At 45.4% G+C, this 22,291-nt stretch overlaps 2 protein-coding genes across 2 annotated transcripts; one reads left to right on the forward strand and one right to left on the reverse strand.

The window, feature by feature from the left end:
• Positions 1–2,951: 2,951 nt before the first annotated feature.
• Positions 2,952–6,412, forward strand: stard14 (START domain containing 14; the record flags this gene model as incomplete). Its single annotated transcript, XM_084448646.1, has 6 exons — positions 2,952–3,346; positions 3,940–4,087; positions 4,531–4,634; positions 4,975–5,092; positions 5,225–5,277; positions 6,194–6,412. Exons 1-6 carry the CDS (start codon positions 3,164–3,166, stop codon positions 6,410–6,412), a joined length of 825 nt encoding a protein of 274 aa, XP_084304772.1. The 5' UTR covers positions 2,952–3,163.
• A 1,357-nt stretch (positions 6,413–7,769) lies between these two features.
• On the reverse strand, positions 7,770–17,297 carry pdzd11 (PDZ domain containing 11). The gene is made up of 6 exons (XM_084449210.1): positions 17,270–17,297; positions 16,753–16,857; positions 10,171–10,311; positions 9,896–9,994; positions 9,315–9,375; positions 7,770–8,896 (listed from the first exon to the last, which is right to left on the reverse strand). Exons 1-6 carry the CDS (start codon positions 17,270–17,272, stop codon positions 8,862–8,864), a joined length of 444 nt encoding a protein of 147 aa, XP_084305336.1. The 5' UTR covers positions 17,273–17,297; the 3' UTR covers positions 7,770–8,861.
• Positions 17,298–22,291: the final 4,994 nt, after the last annotated feature.

Genomic DNA, 22,291 nt, shown 5'->3' on the forward strand with positions numbered 1-22,291 from the left:
AGTTACTGGAGGTTAACTACAGGTCTGTGGAGGAGGCGGAACCTCATACCGTGCCACTCAAGATAACCGTGATACCGGAAGACAGACAGACAGGTGGACAGACAGACAGGTGGACGGACGGACAGAGATTCCTGTCTTTATAGTTAGATTAGAAGTCAGCAGCAGGGCCGGCCCGAGGCATAGGCGAAATAGGCGGTCGCCTAGGGCGCCAAATGGCCAAGGGGCGCCTGGCCAAGGAGCACAAAAAAAAAAAAAAAAAAAATATTTTTTATTTTTATTAAAATAATTTCATTCCGTAATCCCTACTGTCTCTATTACGCTTCGCAATGCGGTGCGGCGCCTCCGCCCAGCGCCGGGCGCCTCCCCCGTTAACAAATCGCGCAGCAGCCCCCCCCCCCCCCCCCCCCGTCAACAAATCGCGCAGCAGCACCCCCCCCCCCCCCCCGTCAACAAATCGCGCAGCAGCACCCCCCCCCCCCCCCCCCCGTCAACAAATCGCGAATTATTGCTCCATAATCTCGCCTAGAGCTGCTGAAATGCTAGGGCCGGCCCTGGTCAGCAGCATCTGAAACTGTTATCGTTGTTACGCAGGTACCCAGTAGAACTTCTCATATTACTGTCCTGGCCTCCTTGCACTGGCTTCCAGTTCACTTCAGGATGCAGTTCAAGGTTCTTGTAATTACGTGTAGGCTAGAGCCCTACACGGCCAGGCACCTGTACAGTAGGCTAGGCTATATCTGTCTCAACTCAACTCAAACTTTATTTATAAAGCTTGTTTAAAGCATCCATGGTTTAAAGCCACTAAGATCGACCAAAGTGCTGTACAGGTAGGTGAAAAATAAATGACAACAATGAGATTTCAAGACACATGCACTCCCAGCAGGTCACTGAGGTCTGCTGACCAAGCTCTGCATTGTCCCTCTCACCAGGGTCATGACCAGAGGTGACAGAGCCTTTAGCTGAATCCCAAATTGCGCACTTAGGCGAAAGTGCAGAGCACTCGCGGCCCTCTGGCCTTACATGCGCGTTCCCGCTAAGTCCACAAGGGCTCAGGGTCCCAAAATGGAATTGCTAGGTCCACAAGTGCGCCACTGCCGCCATTTTGCGCACTTTAACCGCACTTGCCTAAAGTCCGCAATTTCGCGGATTTAGGAGCAGAAAATACCCACAGCCCACCGCGTCTCATGTGACACAGTGCTTGAGTGCATCCGAGTCATGATCCGAGTGCATCACACATAAATGATGACATTTCCCGATAACACAACATTTATCTTGAAATCCACATGCTGCAAACTTATGCCACCCAACATAATTTTTAAATTATTATTAAATTTAAACAGACGTCAGTCGGTCAATTTGCAGAGCCGAGCGGAGAGCTGAGGAGCGCGTCAGAGCAGCATCTGCGTCGGAGGGACGCGGCAGCCAATGAAAACGAAGTGGGAGGGGCATTGAGCTAAACTGGCTTGGGAATCGTTGGCGCGCCGCTGGAAGTGCTGTCCAATCACGGCCCTGCACCCTCTGGCCCATCCAGCTGACGTCAATTAAAGGTATAATATGTAATATGTGGATTAGAAGAAACATTTTTTCAAAAAGAATACATCCATAGGGCTTTGCGAAGGCTGCAGAGTAAAAGTATTGCTTTTCCATAAAAAATTATATTTTGTCTGAAATTATTACATTATGAAATTTTGACGGCCGACAATGACACTGTTGATATCATACCAGCCAATAGTATTACAGCGTTGATACTGCCGCTGGGTTGCCAGGAACTATTCTAGCTTCACCACTGTGAGATTAGCACTAGCCAGCTAACGTTATACTTCCATGAATTAGCAGCATTATAGATGTTGGTTAGTGTGTGTGCGACTATAAAACGGCAGCTTTTCCGTCCACTTCCGCTCACTCTTTTCAGCTAAACGTTTGGTAAAATGGCCGAGTTTCGTGGTCCTGCTTCTCCGCCTGAGCCCCGGTGAACCGTGCGATACGAATCTCAAAAGCTCAGTGACCGAAGAAGGAGCAAAAGTCGGATAGATATCGGGCCAGCCTTTGCTCGTTGGACAGAGTTTATGGAGTTCCATGGGATAAAGTCGCATGGTGACATGGCTACTTTTCTATTGTCTGGCATTTTGGCAACCAATACGTTGTGTTGTTGCAGTTCTTATCTTTAGACACTAGATGGGGGAAATAATCCACATATTACATATTATACCTTTAAGTGCTCAGGCCGCAAGGTGGTTTGCGCACTCAGATTGGGATTCAGCTATTGAGTCTGTGGCACCTAGATTGTGGAATGCTCTTCCTCAAGACTTGAGAGCTTTGGCCTCTGGACATTTTCAAGAAGCAGATAAAGACGCTTCTGTTTAGATAGGCGTTTGTTGAATCAATTTGACTATATGTCTATGACTGTTATCCTGTTTCCTGTGTTTTAATTTTTTTGATTCTTTGTATGCATTTAAACCTGTGTGAAGCGCTTTGTGAGTCCTCTCTATGAGAAGTGCTATATAAATAAACGTACTTACTTACTTACTTAGCCTACTTACTACATAGTTTGATTATATGGTAAATAATATGGATAAAAGTGTCCTCTGTAATGTATTTCAGCTTTTCCAATGACATCTTTAGATTTAATATAAAATACACTTTTGGCCCTCAAGATTGTTCTTACACTACTAATACTAGTCCTACTTATTATGAGAAATGTGCAGTCGCTTGTCTTGTAAGGGGCGTGGCTAGAGAGTGGGATCATGCAGCCAGGTTATGATGACTGTTCAGGGTCTGATGCAGGCAGCCCGCCCCTCTTTTACACTAAACACACCTGAGATTGAGCCACCGATCAACCAACACGAAAACGGAGTGGCCTTTAATCCGCCATTGGAATAGAAATATGTACTTTGTCTGTATTCACCTGTAGAGTACCTCGAATTCCGGAAGTTGTGACGTATAGAGAATTGCTGGGTACGTCAGGAATTCAACTGGTCTAACCTGAAATGATGCGTGAATGACCACATTCATTTCTCTGTCCCTGGAATAGACTTTCGTCAACTCTAGAAGAGTTTGGTGAAGCCAACCGGATAAGAAACGTCTTTCTGTTTTTGGACAGCTTCATCGCCCATTGTTAGACTTTTCTAGGATCCATCCACTTTGTTCTAGACAGAGAAAAGCTATGTCTCGGATTTCAGGCATTATTCCAGACGAGGCGGTCTTCTCTGACTTCAGAAAACAATGCCTCTCAACGGAGAACTGGTACAGCAAATATGAGAAAAACGGAATGCAAGTCTGGGTGGAGGCGGAGGCCCCCGTGACCAAACCAGTAAACAAAAATGTGCCTAAAGTTCACAAGATAAAGGTAAGCACTGGCCGTCACATTATGTTTGTCTCGTTGCTATCTGAGATTTCTAAATAATCACTTTAAAGACTATATTTTGTCATCGAAGTTTTTGGAGAAATGAAGATGTAGGCCTATCCCATAATGCCATGTTTATATTATGCTTTCCAAATCGGAGGGGGAGAGGGGGGTTAGTTCATGACCCAACTCTCTCCTGGGATGATATGTGAGTAGGCCATGTGTCATGACGTGCTACTGTATGCCCCGAGGAGACCTGTCAGAGGTTCCCACTCACACATCTCAATATTGCCCTTAGATAGATAGATGGATAGATAGATGAAATAAATCACCATCCTTCGACTGGGGGAATAGGGCTTGGGAAAATGTAGTCCCAGACACGACCATCTTGTTTCTACACAGGTGTATCTATTTGTCTGATTGGCTCTACTGCATCGAATCCTATGCAATCAGACGAATAGATACACCTGTGTAGAAACAAGATGGTCGTGTCTGGGACTACATGTTCCCAAGCCCTATAGGCTATTGCATATGAAGCGTGTAGGTTTCTTGCCATGCTGTTAACATCTGTTGCCCTCTGTTCCCTGGTGTTTCAGTGCAAAATGATCATAAAAGATGTGTCAGCTGCCATCATGTACGACGTCCTTCACGACGGCCACTATCGTAAGAAGTGGGACCCCACCATGTTGGAGAGCTATGACATTGCGCGTCTCTCCCCCAACGCTGACGTGGGCTACTATTCGTGTGAGTTCTCTAATCTGCTTCCATTTATCACATCTTAGCACTCTGCGTTTACATCCCTCCTGTAATGCCGCTCCATAAACGTAGAAGGCTTAGTTTACCGAGGCTTTAGCCTCACGAAAGGTACTGAAAAAAGGAAAATGTTGCCTCACAGTATCAGTCCTTCCCTTAGCTACCTATGTTGCCTTCATGGGCTTCTCGACTGCCCTCAGGGACCAAGCATGAGGGACCTTGCTTGGAGCGTAGCCTGTATTTACAACACAAGTTGTCAACAAAAGGGTGCAGTGCACAAGGGTGCAGTGGAAGCCTCTGTTGGTCGCCTGGATGTTGGGTTACCGTGACAGTGGGAGGCGTGGGGAGGGGGAGAGGGCACGCTGCTTGTGGGAATCCTTACCCCAGGTTGTTGTTTTTTTTAATTTGTTGTTGTTCTCTTGTTGCTTTCTAAGGGCTTTGTCCCAAACCTCTGAAGAACAGGGATGTGGTGACTCTGCGTTCGTGGCAAGTGAAGGACGGCGAGTTTGTGATCATTAACTACTCCGTCAAACACCCAGTAGGTCTGCTCCCTACCCCACGCGCTCACATAGCAACCATCACTCACAACAGTCGGTCTTAACTCTGCCATTCCTGTGGCTCGGTGTCCATTATCCTCAAGTACACAGTGTTTTATAACTATCCTCTTATCACAGTACAAACAGGAACTCCCCAGCCACATTAGAAACACCCTTGTATCAAAAATTTATCACATACAGCTCCATGTGAATGATGGGTTTGAATCCAATGCCGCTTTTGAATATTTGATCGGTTGGATTTGGCAGTGGTAAAGGGTGCATCTCATGGCCGAAGAGTTGGCAGGTTCAGCTGATTTACTAATTGTTTTTCTCGCGTTTTAGAAATACCCTCCTCGCAAAGACATGGTGAGAGCCATCTCCCTCCTCACAGGGTACCTCATCCAGCCCACAGGCCCCAACAGCTGCTCCTTCAGCTACCTCTCACAGTGTGACCCCAAAGGTAGGACCCGCCCCCTGTAGTTAGAGGAATTATTTTGGATTTCCAACTTAAAAAAATAATAAAAAAATAAAAGATGATATAAAGCTACATTTAATGGATGCTTGGTTGTATTTGTATTGATTCTCTCTCCAGGGTCTCTTCCAAAGTGGGTAGTGAACAAAGCCTCTCAAGTACTGGCTCCCAAGGTACGTGAATCACCTCAACCAACACTGTTCACAGTTAGGATGGATTTTTAAGTATAGGCTTCAAAATGTAATTGTGCATGTGTGCTGTAGTTGGCCGGACTGGTAGCTGGCTTATCCTTGTCCTTGAATTGCTTAAGAATAAACGTGCTTAAGAATAAACATGCTATCTGTGTGTGAGGGAGCCAGTGTAGGTTTCAAGTCTCTTGAATGACAATGGTCCCCATAGAAACCCCACTCGCACGGCCTGTCTTTCGTTGACAATAAGCTCTTTCAGCCTGAGCTGCCTCTCGCCCGGCTCAGAGAACAAGTTCTTCGGGTTTCATACCTTCAGCAGAGCAGAGGTATTCAGGCCAAGGTGGAGCTTTGTGTGCGAAACTGAGATTGCGTGGCTCGGAGTTGATAGGACAGAAACCCTTGACTTAGTCATTAGTCATCAACAGTTTTGTTGTTGTAACATTAAATCCGTCAATCCCCCTCCTTGACAAGTTATTACACAACGACATAATGATCACACTCTTGTAGTAAAACACAAAGGGTTTAAGAGACTTGGAAGAAGGAGGTGCATGGGCGTGTTCTGAAGTCTGGTTGAGACTAACTGGTATCAGTGTGAATGAGTGATACATTAACATTCATCAGGACTTCAACTGATTACAACATTCAACTGTACTATAGAAAGTCAATGACCTGTGGTTGAAGTAGTACCAAATCAATGACTTCTGTATTTGTATTACTAGGCTTTTGACTTTAAAGGAATCTGATCCATAATGATGGTCAGATATAGTTTGTGTTATCAGTAATGAAAATGAAGATGTGGCAGTATTTCCGTCTCCGAGCGCAGACCAGGCCAAGGTTCATGAGGTGCCCTCTGACCTCTGGCTGACTCTGACCTCTGACCCTGGTGCCCCCTCCCCTGCAGGTGCTGAAGTGTGTGCACAAGGCAGGCCAGAGCTACGCCGAGTGGAAGGAGCAGAACTCCCCGGACCAGAAGCCCTGGCTGTTCCCCGTGCAGAGCAGCCTCCCTCTGATGGACCCGGACCAGCTGGTCATCCAGCGCGCCGACTCCCTGGAGAACATGGACGAGAGCGCCGCGCAGGACTGCGACAGGCTCGGCGATAAGACCGAGGACGGCAGCTGAGCTCGCCCCGGCGCCGCCGTGTGCGTGGAGGCTGGACAGGAGAGGAGGATGGTGGGAATACTCGCATTGGACACGAAAGACTCCGATTAGCCACACCCTCTCCGTGGGGCCTGATCCCAATCCAGTGTCTCCGATCTGTGTGTGTCTGTCCTGTATTTATCCACCACGTGTGCCTGAGCAAGGGAAAGAACCGTTTACAGCTGTTTGGCCTCAAGGACACTAACACAGATGTTGCCATTCAGATCCATTACTCCCCTTGAATACTGATCCCCCAGTGTTTGCCACCTAATTGTGGCGACTCTAGATTATGCAATGGCAGAAGTGTTAGGAAATATACGGCCTGTTTGTTGATTGTCTCGTACAACTATTTATGGACACCTTTTCTACGTCTACGTTTCATACTGGAATGTTCCTGATTTTGAACAAAGGTATAGAATCTATGGAAAGTAAAGTCTCAATGAAAGTTAAGAGATATATTTTGTTTTTGTGTATGTTCTGTTACTATTTTGATTTTAAGGAGGTTTTTTAGCTCACCTTTAGTTCTCACTCTGCTGCTCACGTCAGCGTAGCGAGGAGAATGTGGTTCGTCTTCATTCAGAATGACAGAGTGCTTCGCCACTCCTTGAATTCCGAGGACACTGGTAAACCTATTTATTGAAACGTCTGTCGTGTGAACAGGGTATGTGTACCACGGAATCCCTTGTCCTGATTAGTTATGTGCTTATGCCTTGGTGTTACGACTTGAAGGATCTACAGTATGGTTGACCTCATTTAATGAAAATCTCTTGAGTAATTTCACACTTATATCAGATGTGCAGTGAGTTATTCAATTTGAGTGAATGATATCCTTTTTAGCCTACGTGGTGTGTTATTACGGGAAGGATTGGAATCTGCATCATAGACCTACCGAAGCATATTTATTTTCATGAAGGAGCGATCAAGGACCTTGAAGTGAGCCTTGCAAGCTGAGCTCTTGAACATGACCTGTGAAGGCATATGATTGTAAAGGTGGTTTTTCTATAATAAATCATGAAAGGTTCACGTCTGTGTAATTGAATGATTTTATGTAATGTACAGTATGCGGCGATCAAAGGGTGACTGTCACCCCTCAAAAGAAACATGCATTCGAAGTGGAATAACAAGTTGAGCAGCTGTGCAGTAGCTGAGCCGTTCCCATGCACAAGTCTGTGTTTCCAAGGGTGTTTTTACTGTACTGGAGGACATGCTTGTTCTATCACCTGGTTACATGATATTTAAAGACATTCAATTATATTTATTTTAATCAAACATGAAGAAAAACACTATATGAAGAACTATTTATTTGATTTTGTATTCTACCAGAGCATGTAAACCACTACTGCAGGTCAGATGGTGAAACTAGCTTTACAATTATGATCTCAACTTCACTTCACTGGTATTAGTGGACACAAGTCATAATACACAAAGTTATATTTTGCAATTTTGCTATCCAATGTAATTGAAATAAAAATACCTGTTCTGAACTCACTCCCTATTGATAGAGTAACATTCTGAGAGTGACATCACATACTACGGCACAGAATGTAAAATATAATATTTTTCACATTGTGACCTTCATATGAGACAGACAAGCACAGACCTGGGAGTGCAGCAATCATACTGTATGGCACCATATGAGTCTTACGATAGAAATGATATATATAAAGATAACTATGTCAAGATAATTAAAACACACAATATGATAGTTTTAGTAGTCTTCGATAAAATTGTCATCTTCATAGAAAGATGTAATATTTCATATTAATCTACTACTGTACATGTAGTATCAAGGAATTATCCAAACTTTGTTGCATTAAACGGTTCTCTAAACAGCACTGTAATCCCATTTACACACACACAGAACGCACAGACAGCAGGGGTGACTCTTATAACTGCAGCTACAGGTATTTGGGTTTGGGGTCAAAATTGGGGCAATAATGTTGGTTAAATCATCACAACAGCCACCAAACGTCAGCTATACCATGATGGCATTGCTGAGATAACACGTTGGCTTGGAACCTGCTCCTTCCTGGGTCTACATAAGGTGCCACTCTGCATGTCTCTGAGGATGGTGAATGGAGGACATCGTGAACCAATACTACAGAACACAGTCTGCCTCTTCTGTGCGTCTCTCTCTGTGAGCACCAGGCGGAATGGCATCCTGCTCGCGTCGGCAGGGGAGTGTGTTCCCCTCCGCGTGGACGATGAGTGGTGGTGATGCCGATGATTAAGAGTGTGTGTGTGTGTAGTCCTGGGTGGTGGGACAGTGTGTGAATGGTCCTGGTTAGGGGTGAGCCAGTCATCCAGGAAAGAGGCCATGGCCGGAGTCTCTCTGTTGGGAGGAGGACGGTGATGAGTCAAGACATCATCTTCCCCTCTGATCAGACCGGAACTCTCCCTCGCTCTCTCTCCCAGGGTGCTCTGCTGCCCTCTAGTGGACAGTCCTCTCCTTCTGTCTCTGGTAGTCTGAGGGAACACAGTTTCACACACAAGTTAGGTAGGAACCTGTAGGAATGTTCCTCACTGTTTATTCCACAGTATTCACACCATTTCCAAAAAGGTCTTAATCTTTTAAAAAGGTAGTGTGGAAGTTAAAGAGATGTTATTGCTTATGCTAGCTTCATTAAAGATTACATATTGCTCTCGTTCGCTTTTAAATAAAGTATATTGCTTTATGTATTACAGTATCTGACTGGGACTGCCCTCGTCAGAGAGAAACTTTGCTATCACTGTACTCTTTCTCTCTCCATGCATGTACATCAGAAAGTTCTCCTTAATGATTATTAAGGACGGTTGGACTAATTTCTTCAATGATCTCAAGATTGGATGATTTATTTCTTCCACAGTAGAGCAGCCTAGCTGGGTAGGTGAGATTAATACTTACTGTAGGGAAAGAAACGGACCCGCATCAGGATCTCTCGGGCAGTCTTCAGAATCTCAACAGCCTAGGGATGGGACGGGAGGGGGGGGGGGCTCTGTTACTCCACCTGCAGTTCTCTGGACATCACACACAACTGAAAAGGCGCAATAATCCTGCAGCCTTCCTGTAAATACCGATGTGTCCATGGTGAGTGTCACATTGGTAAATGGTCAATGGACTGCACTTATCTAGAGCTTGTATTCAAAGCGCTTTACAATGACCCACATTTCCCCCACAGTGATTATTAAAGTACCTTATCTTATCTATCATTCACCCATTCAAACACACATTTACACACCAATGGCGGTAGCTGCCTTGCAAGGTGCTAGCCTGCTCATTGGGAGCAATTCGGGGTTCAGTGTCTTGCCCAAGGACACTTGGACATGTGGACAGGAGGAGGCGGGATTCGAACCGCCGACCCTACGATCACTGGACGACCCGCTCTACCTCCTGAACCACAGCCGCCCCATACGCAGGCCCCGTACACATTGATACAAATTAGTCCAGGGGTGATTGTGTGTTCAGGCGTCCATCGTGTGACTGACCCTAGAGTGCTCTATGTCTTGGAAGTCCACATCGTTGACGGACAGCACCTGGTCTCCCTCCTGGAGACCCGCCCGGTGGGCGTCTGAGTCTGGGACCACCTGCCACAGACAGAGAAGAGGACGACGACTGTCAGACAAACCCACAGCGGAAGAAATCACTTGAGGTTGAAGACAGATTTGTCTTCTGATTCTGAGAGGTATTATGTCGATCTTGACTGGGCAGTTCATGCTTGCCACACACACGCGCCTGCGCAAACACACACACACACACACACCTTGGAGATGAAGATCCCCAGCTGAGAGGCCTTGCCTCCACGGATGTTGAAGCCCAGCTGTGCACCTGGAGGTTTCTTCAACACAATGCTGCGCGGCAGGAACTGTGTCAGCTCATTGTTGTAGTCAGGGTGGTGGATCCGCTGCATGTGAACCAGAAAGAACATAATGAAGAAGAAGAAGAAGAAGAAGAAGAACTACTACATTATAAAAAAGCTGTTGATGAACATGAGTCTTCCATCCTTCCTTCTCCTGGACACGGTGTGTGCAGGCTGACGAGCTACCATGGAGAGCCGGTCCACTTCTATGCCTGATCGGTTCTATTTGTGCAGGGGGAAATCTAACGCTTTCACACTCTGGGTGTTTCTACAGACTAGTGTGGGAATATTGACATTAGGACCAGAAGGGTCCCAGAGCTGTGTGGAGAAGGATTATGTAATGATCGCTCAATGATGGAGTGCTCAAGAATGGCGTAATCAGCGGATGTGAAAGTTGGCCGGTAGAAGCAGTATAAGTTGGGCTTAGCTGACTTCTCAGCAGCACTGGCTTCAACACTCGCACCATCACTGCACTCTCTATCTTACATCATCTGTGTTGTATCCATATCTTCATTAAACTGTCAACACTTCATGTCTTGTGTTATGGACTTAGGACTTTTATTAGGACTTAGGACTCCGCTTCGCGTCGTGCCTAACAACGCCCCCTAGCTGTTATAAAATCACTATAACACACAGCCTCTCGTGGTTTATTGCTTAAGTATAAACTCGCATGCGCATGGCTGGATCATTTTTGTGTGATTTATGAGTAATTATGAGACAAGCTCTGTCAAATACATACCCTTACGTATGAGGAACAAACTTGCAGTGTAGGTGTGAATTTAAGCAATTGATGACAATTCTGTATGAGTTAATATCTACAGTATGAGTATACACAAACTTGTAGTTCTGTAAATGGCAATGGTACCAAACCCTGGGCCTACAGTTGGTTTATTAAAGAGCTTATGAAGACAGCTCTGTATCAAATAACACCCATTAGAACACTGCAGTTCATCAAATACACGTGTTATTGTATATTAGAGATTTAATGGTATGAACATTTCATATCACGATTAGTGACCAAAATTATTAAGGTTATCAGTATTTTCACGGTAATATAAAATGTGCTGAACATTTTCTAAAACTACTGATACACACACTGAAATAATTTCACCAAGTTTCATATTGAAAACCAAGAAGAATGTAGGAAGCTCTCAACACTGCAGACTCTTAGAAAATCACTGATTTATTTGCTACTGCATGTTATACTCCGCTACGCGTCGTGCCTAACAACGCCCCCTAGCTGTTATAAAATCACTATAACACACGGCCTCTCGTGGTTTATTGCTTAAATAACAAGTTTGGAGCAACAGCTCTTCATCAGACACTGATAGTTGGACAGACGTCCTCTTATAAGCACACAGAAAATGGTCACATGACTAAAACAGGTGTAGTGATTCAACACTCAAATTAGGGTAGTCAGTGTACAGACCATTATATGACGATGTACATGGACACAATCACATAATAAAATAAAATAAATACAATATGAATATAAAATATTAAGTAGAGGCGTCTCTGGTCCTATAGTAGCAATATAAGAGAAACGACTGTGAGGTAACCCTGCAATAGGTCAACTCAATAGTTGACTCAAAACAACCAATGTCACACTCACACTGGTGTGGCAGACACTAGAACAGTCACAGAAAAGGGCGGATATCCATCTCCTCATTTAAGCCTTTAAGTGACATAGTATCCAGTGTATGAATCCAATACAGTTCCCGTTTGAGTAACAGAGAATTCATACCCCCCCCCCTTCTTGGTAGATGCACATGTTCAATACCAACATAGAAAAGAGAGGAGACTGTTTCATTTGAGAAAAGTGTACAGCAGCAGGGCTCTTTTGATCATGGTTTCTAATGGTGCTCCGGCGTTCTGAGATCCTGGTTTTTAGTGGTCTACAGGTTTTCCCTACATAACTGAGACCACAGGGGCATTTGAGCATATAGATCACATTGTTAGTGCTGCATGAAACTTTAATGTGTATCTCTTTGCCAGAGTGGGGATGGGAGAGCGTTTTGGTCCTGCGCATGAAGGGACATTGTGGACATTTCCCACACTTGTAGTTGCCCGGTAGTAGGGGACTGAGCAGTCTGGCTGGTGTAGGGGAGGGGTGAGGTGGGCGGTCGGCCCTCACCAACATGTTCCTGCGATTCGGGGGTCTCTTGAACACGACCCTGGGTGGGTGGACCAGCTGTCTGAGCTTGGGATCTGTAGCGACGATGTGCCAATGTTGTATCAGGATCACAGAGGACACCTCCCGTGCTGAAGGTGAGTAAGGAATGGCACATGTGATTCTCCCATCAGTGGTTTTGGTTCTAGTCATGTAGAGGCATTCAAACGGTGATGGATTCTCTAAGCGGTTGGAGGCCTGTGTAACCCACTCTCTTTTATATCCTCTCTGCAGCAATCGGGTTTCCAGAGCAGTCCGTTGTGTCAGAACTATAGATTCGGCGAACGCAGTTGAGCTGAGAAATGGGCAGGCTTTTCTTAAGGGACCTCTTTTTGTCACTAATCCATCAGGTACTCCCCGTTAGTGACACTGCGACTGTCAGCACTCAGGAGCCCACACCTCCGCCCCCTGAAGTGTCCACGAGACCCAGGACACATCTCAGAGGTAAGTCCACATTCATTCCCCCAAACACAGAAACTCCTCTGTAGACAACTATTGCAGACTTGTAGAAAGAGACGTAATGAAATTGTTGGGCCAAAAGAGAGAGTACAAAGTGAGATACAACCTCTCCAAAATGCAACATATGGAGTTACAAGATCTCAAAAATGACAAGTCCTTAGTTATCCAGAGTGCAGACAAAGGTGGTGCCTTGGTTATCCTTGACAGAGAGGCCTACAACAGAGAAATCCTGGGACAACTGGCTAACCAAATATTCTACCGAGAAGTACCAAGGAATCCCACTACAGAATTGACCACTCAAGTGCATGCATGCCTCTATGATCTGTCTGAAACAGGAAATTACTAAAGAGGAGTTGAACTTTATGCTGGTTAACTCACTCACCATACCTGCGTTCTATACCCTCCCAAAAATTCACAATGTATATACAGACACTCCACCAGGTAGACCTATTGTGTCGGCCATAGGTTCTCTTACTGAAAAGATCTCTGCTTTTGTGGACTATTTTCTGCAACCATGCGTCAGGTCCTTACCGTCATACACTAAATATTCTATTGACTTTTTGAAAACCCTCCAAACAGTCCAACTCAATGACCACGCCAACTGGTTGGTCACCATGGACATTGAGTCGTCGTTATACACGAACGCACCAGTAGAGGGTGGCCTTTCTGCAGCTGAGTTTTTTCTGACACGCCAAGCTCTGAGCTCCCAAGACAACAGTGCACCTAGTACAACATGTCTGTTAGAACTTATGGAGACTGTATTGACCAACTATTTCACGTTTGGCAACGATTTTTTCTTACAGGTCTCTGGAGTGAGCATGGGGTTCAAAATGTCCCCCAGATGTCCCCCAGTTTTGCTTCCCTATACGTGGGTCTACTGGAGCATGACGTCCTCCTGATCCCCGACTAGAATCCCCATTTCCAGTAAATGGTTTCATACAAGAGATACATTGATGACATTTTCTTCATTTGGACATCCACTGAGGCCAAACTCAGAGACTTGCACTGTAGCTCGGCTGTAGCTCAGTTGGTAGAGCGGGTCGTTCAGTGATCGAAGGGTCAGCGGTTCGAATCCCAGCTCCGACTGTCCACATGTCGAAGTGTCCTTGAGCAAGACACCTAACCCCAAAATTGCTCCTAATGAGCAGGTTAGCACCTTGCATGGCAGCTGCCAAATGGGTGAATGAGAGGCCATTGTAAAGTGCTTTGAGTGCCGCTAAGGTGGAAAAGCGCTATATAAGTGCAGTCCATTTACCATTAACCATTTTATTAATTCACAAGATAAACATCTAAAGTTTACTATGGCACTTGATCCTTCTAAAATGAATTTTCTTGATATTCTCATCTGTAACAATGATGGCACACTGAGCACTAGCTTGTACAGAAAACCCACCGACAGAAATTCCCTACTTCATGGGCTATCGTACCACCCTGTGTCCCTCAAGAAAAGCCTGCCCATTTCTCAGCTCAACCGCGTTCGCCGAATCTGTTGTTCTGACACAACGGACTGCTCTGGAAACCCGATTGCTGCAGAGAGGATGTAAAAGAGAGTGGGTTACACAGGCCTCCAACCGCTTAGAGAATCCATCACCGTTTGAATGCCTCTACATGACTAGAACCAAAACCACTGATGGGAGAATCACATGTGCCATTCCTTACTCACCTTCAGCACGGGAGGTGTCCTCTGTGATCCTGATACAACATTGGCACATCGTCGCTACAGATCCCAAGCTCAGACAGCTGGTCCACCCACCCAGGGTCGTGTTCAAGAGACCCCCGAATCGCAGGAACATGTTGGTGAGGGCCGACAGCCCACCTCACCCGTCACCTACACCAGCCAGACTGCTCCGTCCCCTACTACCGGGCAACTACAAGTGTGGGAAATGTCCACAATGTCCCTTCATGCGCAGGACCAAAACGCTCTCCCATCCCCACTCTGGCAAAGAGATACACATTAAAGGTGTAATTTCATGCAGCACTAACAATGTGATCTATATGCTCAAATGCCCCTGTGGTCTCAGTTATGTAGGGAAAACCTCTAGACCACTAAAAACCAGGATCTCAGAACGCCGGAGCACCATTAGAAACCATGATCAAAAGAGCCCTGCTGCTGTACACTTTTCTCAAATGAAACAGTCTCCTCTCTTTTCTATGTTGGTATTGAACATGTGCATCTACCAAGAAGGGGGGGGGATATGAATTCTCTGTTACTCAAACGGGAACTGTATTGGATTCATACACTGGATACTATGTCACTTAAAGGCTTAAATGAGGAGATGGATATCCACCCTTTTCTGTGACTGTTCTAGTGTCTGCCACACCAGTGTGAGTGTGACATTGGTTGTTTTGAGTCAACTATTGAGTTGACCTATTGCAGGGTTACCTCACAGTCGTTTCTCTTATATTGCTACTATAGGACCAGAGACGCCTCTACTTAATATTTTATATTCATATTGTATTTATTTTATTATGTGATTGTGTCCATGTACATCTTCATATAATGGTCTGTACACTGACTACCCTAATTTGAGTGTTGAATCACTACACCTGTTTTAGTCATGTGACCGTTTTCAGTGTGCTTATAAGAGGACGTCTGTCCAACTATCAGTGTGTGATGAAGAGCTGTTGCTCCAAACCTGTTACCATGCAGTAGCAAATAAATCAGTGATTTTCTAAGAGTCTGCAGTGTTGCGAGCTTTCTAAACTAAAACTAATACTGTATGAACTAAATTTCTTAGTATCAAGTTTTTGTTTTAGCCACAACACTAGAGCAGTAGGGTACTTGTCCGAGTAGACAAATTTGATGTTGACAGGTATTTGAGACAGGAGAAAAACCTACCTCCTGAGGAGCGATCCATGCCGGGGGACTCTCATAGGAAACATACCTCCTGAGGAGCTATCCATGCTGGGGGACTCTCTAAACATACCTCCTGAGGAGCTATCCATGCAGGGGGACTCTCGTAGGAAACATACCTCCTGAGGTGCTATCCATGCTGGGGGACTCTCTAAACATACCTCCTGAGGAGCTATCCATGCAGGGGGACTCTCTAAACATACCTCCTGAGGAGCTATCCATGCAGGGGGACTCTCGTAGGAAACATACCTCCTGAGGAGCTATCCATGCAGGGGGACTCTCGTAGGAAACATACCTCCTGAGGAGCTATCCATGCCGGGGGACTCTCATAGGAAACATACCTCCTGAGGAGCGATCCATGCAGGGGGACTCTCATAGGAAACATACCTCCTGAGGAGCTATCCATGCAGGGGGACTCTCTAAACATACCTCCTGAGGAGCGATCCATGCAGGGGGACTCTCATAGGAAACATACCTCCTGAGGAGCTATCCATGCAGGGGGACTCTCTAAACATACCTCCTGAGGAGCTATCCATGCAGGGGGACTCTCTAAACATACCTCCTGAGGAGCTATCCATGCTGGGGGACTCTCATAGGAAACATACCTCCTGAGGAGCTATCCATGCAGGGGGACTCTCTAAACATACCTCCTGAGGAGCTATCCATGCTGGGGGACTCTCTAAACATACCTCCTGAGGAGCTATCCATGCCGGGGGACTCTCATAGGAAACATACCTCCTGAGGAGCTATCCATGCTGGGGGACTCTCGTAGGAAACCTACCTCCTGAGGAGCTATCCATGCCGGGGGACTCTCTAAACATACCTCCTGAGGAGCTATCCATGCTGGGGGACTCTCATAGGAAACATACCTCCTGAGGAGCTATCCATGCTGGGGGACTCTCATAGGAAACATACCTCCTGAGGAGCTATCCATGCAGGGGGACTCTCGTAGGAAACATACCTCCTGAGGAGCTATCCATGCCGGGGGACTCTCTAAACATACCTCCTGAGGAGCTATCCATGCCGGGGGACTCTCGTAGGAGGGCAGAAACACCACTGGGAGTTGGTAGTCATCGTACGGGATCTTTTGGTCCATGGTTTTAACAGCCTGTGTCGTTAAAGTCAACAAAAGCAATTAGCTACAATTAGCTTAGCATGCTACCTAGATAACCTGCCTCCTGGTTTGGGAGGAGAATGAACATGTAGGTAAAATGCTGCTGCAAAAAAAGCTAAAACAATAACCAGAGAGCTGCCAAGGACTGCAAGGATGGCAGCTCTGCAACACCTGCAAGCTCGTAGCTAGTCGGCTACCGTAGTTATGGCTAGAAAACTAGCTGTTCACATGTTCATCTCGTCATGTTCACAGATCCCTGTGCCTCTAGAAAATATGACATATCACACTTAACTGGGAGCATAGTCATAATAAAGGTAGCTAGCTAAGTATCCAAGTAGGCTACTTTGACAGATTATTAGCAAAGACTTTATACTACCTCCTTGACAAGGACCAACAACAATCTCACCATGAAACGACCACCAGAAATCAGCTTCCCTATTAGCCCACGAGCTGCGCATGCGCAAACTCAGGTTGGAGCTGATTGCACTGCTCAATCTCACCAGCAGATGACAAAAACACGGTTGGGTATCCATGGGTATAATACATCTATTAATACATCCATGGGTATAATACATCTATTAATACATCCATGGGTATAATACATCTATTAATACATCCATGGGTATAATACATCTATTAATACATCCATGGGTATAATACATCTATTAATACATCCATGGGTATAATACATCTATGCTATGAGCCGTGAACCATGAGCCAAAAAATGTGGCTCACGAAGTATAAATTATGCTTTAGATTTCGAATCCTGGGGGCCTGGTTGTTTCTGATCATTCAATTCAAAGGGCTTTATTTATTGACATTGAAAACATTACATTGCCCAAGTAATAATGGGGGAGGGGGGGCAGTGTACATTGTTCAGTAGGCTAATGTGCAAATAGTTGAAGTACAAAGGGCAAGCCTAAAAATAAGTGTATAACAGATAATAGATGATGGAAGTACTTTAGGCTACTTTGTTTACATTATCTATATACTCTTTTCAAGATTCAAGTTCTATTTATTAGCCATTTTGTGACAAATTTTGCAAGTTTCAACACTTTTATTGAGCTGGCACCAGAATCACACTGCAGTTGTGATGAGTTCACACACCAATTGTCTAGCATGAACTGAACTAAAAGCAAAGTATCATTTGATTATATAAAAAGGTGGATATGTCCTGTTTTTCACTACTATACAATTACTGTCAAAATGGTTTATCCATTCTCACCAGATTTTATTTCCTTATCAAAAATTAAAACAGTGCATTAATCCCGATGTGTTTCCCTCAGTTACCCAAATTCTGTCTGCCTGTCTGTGTGGCGGTGTGTGATAACTCCCTAAAACCAGTATCCTGTTGTTGAGATACCATATTCTCTACAAACGAAACTTGGCATACAATTATCTAGGAGAGGCATGAGCTTTGTCCTTGTAGCACTCCGTGTCCTGGCTTGAACCCAATAGGCCTGCGCTTTCACTCGTGTGTATCTAATGATGTAACAGACAAACTTTTAAACATAATTATACTACATGTGATATACATGCGATTACTATGGTCAAAATATACTACACCATGTATATGGTTTACACATACTAGGAATTTGTCTAGGGTAATGGTGCATACACTGATGGAGATGACATTAGACAGGGTTCAGGACAGGACAGTGCAAATATAAAATACAATATAACCAAATGCAAAATACGCAATATATATATAGAATGAAGTGCGTATATACAGTGTGTGTGGAGAGTCTAGTGTCATGTATGTGCAAGTGGTGCAAAGGTTATAGAGTCGGGGCGCGGGGGTGTCGTGGGGGGGACACAAGCCTTGTTGTTGAGGCTGATGGCCGTGGAGAAGAAGCTCTTTTTGCGGCGCGAGGTCTTGGACCTGATAGACTGCAGTCTCTTGCCAGAGGGGAGTGATTCAAAGAGATTGTGACCAGGATGGGAGGGGTCGGCCACAATCTTACTGGCCCGTTTCAGGGCTCAGGTTCTGTAGGGATGGCAGTCTACAGCCGATCACCCTCTCAGCGGAGCGGATGGTGTGCTGCAGTCTGCCCTTGTCTTTTTCGGTTGCTTTAGAGAACCAGATGGTGATGGAGGAGGTGAGGATGGACTCGATGATGGAGGTGTAGAAGAGTACCATCATTGCCTTTGGCATGTTGAATTTCTTCAGCTGCCTCAGGAAGATAGTGAAGGGCCATGTTTACTGCGTCCTCCACTGACCTGTTGGCTCAGTAAGTGAACTGCGGCGGGTCCAGGAGTGGGTCTGTGATAGATTTGAGATGCCATAGAACAAGACGCTTATAAACCTTCATTGCTACAGAGGTCAGGACAACGGGCCTGTAGTCATTGAGGCCAGTGGTCCTTGTTTTTTTGGGGGGGGGCGGGGATGATGGTGGTCTTGAAGCAGGCTGGAACATGGCATGTCTCTAGTGAGGTGTTGAAGTTGTACGTGAAATCCGGGGACAGCTGATCAGCACAGTACTTCGGGATAGAAGGTGAGAGTCAGGTTCGGTCGCTTTCCGGGGGTTCTGTCTCTTGAACAGATGATTCACATCCTTCTCTAGGATGGAGAAGGGCTGTGTCACAGTGGGGTGGGGGGCAGCTGTGGAGAGGTCTGGGCCCCTGCTGGGGTGGGCCCTGGCGGCTGTCAGGGGGGGGCAGTTGTTTATTAAATCGGAGGTAGAACTCGTTCCGGTCGTTGGTTAGCCGTGAGTTGTCAGTGGACTGGGGGATTTCGGTTTGTAGCCTAGTTCGTGATCTGTCTGAGGCCTTTCCAGACAGAGGCCATATTTCCTTCTGAGAATTGATGTTTAAGTTTCTCAGAGAAGCATTGTTTAGATTCCTTCACTTCCTGGCTAAACCTGTACTGAGTTTGTACTGTGAATCAGGGTTTGATGTCATAACTGACCCTGATGCGGGTTGGTACACAGGCACTCTCACAAAAGCTGGTGAATAACGTTACATTGTCTGTGTATTTGTCCTGGCTGTTTCCTGGGTCTGCGCCCGGCCAATCAAAATCCTCATCACAGCCAGCCGATTCTAACCACACCTCTTATCCTTAGCTTTACTGGTCCACTTCTTGTATGTCCTTACGACAGGCGTATACTGTATATAACACAATATAAAACACTATATATATATATATATATATATATATATATATATATATATATATATATATAATATATATATATATATATATATATATAGTGTTTTATATTGTGTTATATACAGTATATACATATATATATGACTGATGTTGGACGTAATACATATATATATGACTGATGTTGGACGAGGAGGCCTAGCTCACAATCTCTGTTCTAGTTCATCCCAAAGGTGTGTGATGGGGTTGAGGTCAGGGCTCTGTGATGGGGTTGAGGTCAGGGCTCTGTGATGGGGTTGAGGTCAGGGCTCTGTGATGGGGTTGAGGTCAGGGCTCTGTGCGGGCCAGTCAAGTTCTTCCACACCAACCTCACCCAACCATGCCTTTATGGACCTTGCTTTGTGCACTGGGGCACAGTCATGCTGAAACAGAAAAAAAAACTTCCCCAAACTGTTCCCACAAAGATGGAAGCATAGAATTGTCCAAAATGTCTTTGTAAGTTGAAGCATTAACATTTCCCTTTACTCGAACTTTGGGGAAGGCCCTTTTCTGTTCCAGCATGACTGTGCCTATGAATTTAGAATGGAATGTCATAAAAGCTTCTGTAGGTGTTACAGTAAGTGTAGGTGTCCCAATACTTTTGTCAATATACTGTATAAATGGGTACGTACATGGTGTATAAAATATATGGTGTGTATATTTACATGCGTATCCACAGAGTGTGTATTCTCACGACTAGTCTATCATATATAAATTGCTGCTGTGCTGAGTATTCTGTTACTGCTGAGTTGAGTCCAGGTGTGAGTAGAGAGAGTGATTATGGGTGGGGGGGCATTCTTTTGAGGGAAAGAGCAGGCCTAGGCAGTGTCCTCGTTCAGGATCCGGATGGCCTGGGGGTAGAAGCTCCTCTCTGAGTTGGCTTTGTGGATGCGGTACCGGCCCCCAACCACAGCAGAGAACATTTTTATCCAAGTGACTGGGGTCCTTGGGGATTCTCCTGGCCTTGCTGTTACTACCTCCCTCAGATGGTAGACTAGGGATGGAGGGAAGAGTGCAACATAGCCTGCATATAAGCCCTAGGAAACCAACCACAGTACAGGTGTGGTGTGAAAACAAATGCCAAACTAACCACCAAAGAACCCTTAAACTATAACGTATTTATTTACAACATCCAACATCCAATGACAGACAATAACGGCAACAAACATGATACAGGGGGAAAACACCAACTAAACCGGGGATGTACAGAGGGTAGGAGAAGGGAGGGAGAAGGCTGTGCGAACGGGGTCACAACCAAAAAACACAGCCCTATTCTTCCCTACACCTCTAACCTAGCATATCTACCAATTTGCACACTAGCTACCTAATCTACCCGGAACCTAGCCCATCTGCTACAAAAAAAAAGGGATGACACCCGCTCGCTTCTAACCTAGTGTATATATACAGAATGGTTACCTACGTGATGTAGTGTAAACCCCAGGGTCTTACCTAGCCTTCTCCCTAGACGAGGCAACAACCGGGGACCACAAACGTCACGTACAAACACCAAACTCAAACAACGAGGTTAAAACAAAGTGTAACAGACTAAACAATGAACAAAACTAGAAGGTAACAGAATCAAAACATCACCCCTTTTCCCTCTAACCCACACATGCAACAAACAGCCACATATATAGGAGACAGGCAGACAGGTGATTGGACGACCGGACCAGGGTCAAAGTTCTGGGCCTGCTACCAACTTTGCTGTATTCCACTCCCACCCCACACATGGGCTCTTGTCTGCTACATCCCTAACCCGAATCTACTGCTTGTTCCTTTCTGTTTTTGTACTTTCTGTGACCTTTCATTGCTTGCACTTGCAGACACACACAAAGACATGCATGCGCACACAGCTCAATTATTTGAATTGCTTCTCAGGCTCACGGGCCTCTATCAGTTCTATACAGTAAAAACACTATATTGTTACAAATACATGTGTAGCCCCAATCTTTTTCAATTTCCTCAGATGTCTGAGGTGATACAGTCTGTGTTGTGACTTCCTCACCACCGTGTGTGTTTGTAGCCCATGTCAGGTCCTTGGTGATCTGGACACCAAGATACTTGTAGTTGTCAACCCTCTCCACAGAGCTTCCATTGATGTTTAGAGGGCTAGTAGGTCCTCTCCTGCTTCCTCCCATAGTCCACTAGCATCTTATTCGTCTTACTGGCGTTCATGTGGAGGTTGTTGTCCTGACACCACCTAGTCAGGCACCCCACCTCCTCCAGGTAGGCCTTCGCATCGCCGTTGGAGATCAGGCCAACCACAATATCATCAGTGAACTT

Source organism: Borostomias antarcticus, assembly GCF_949987555.1.
Source record: "Borostomias antarcticus genome assembly, chromosome: 14".
NCBI lineage: Eukaryota > Metazoa > Chordata > Actinopteri > Stomiiformes > Stomiidae > Borostomias > Borostomias antarcticus.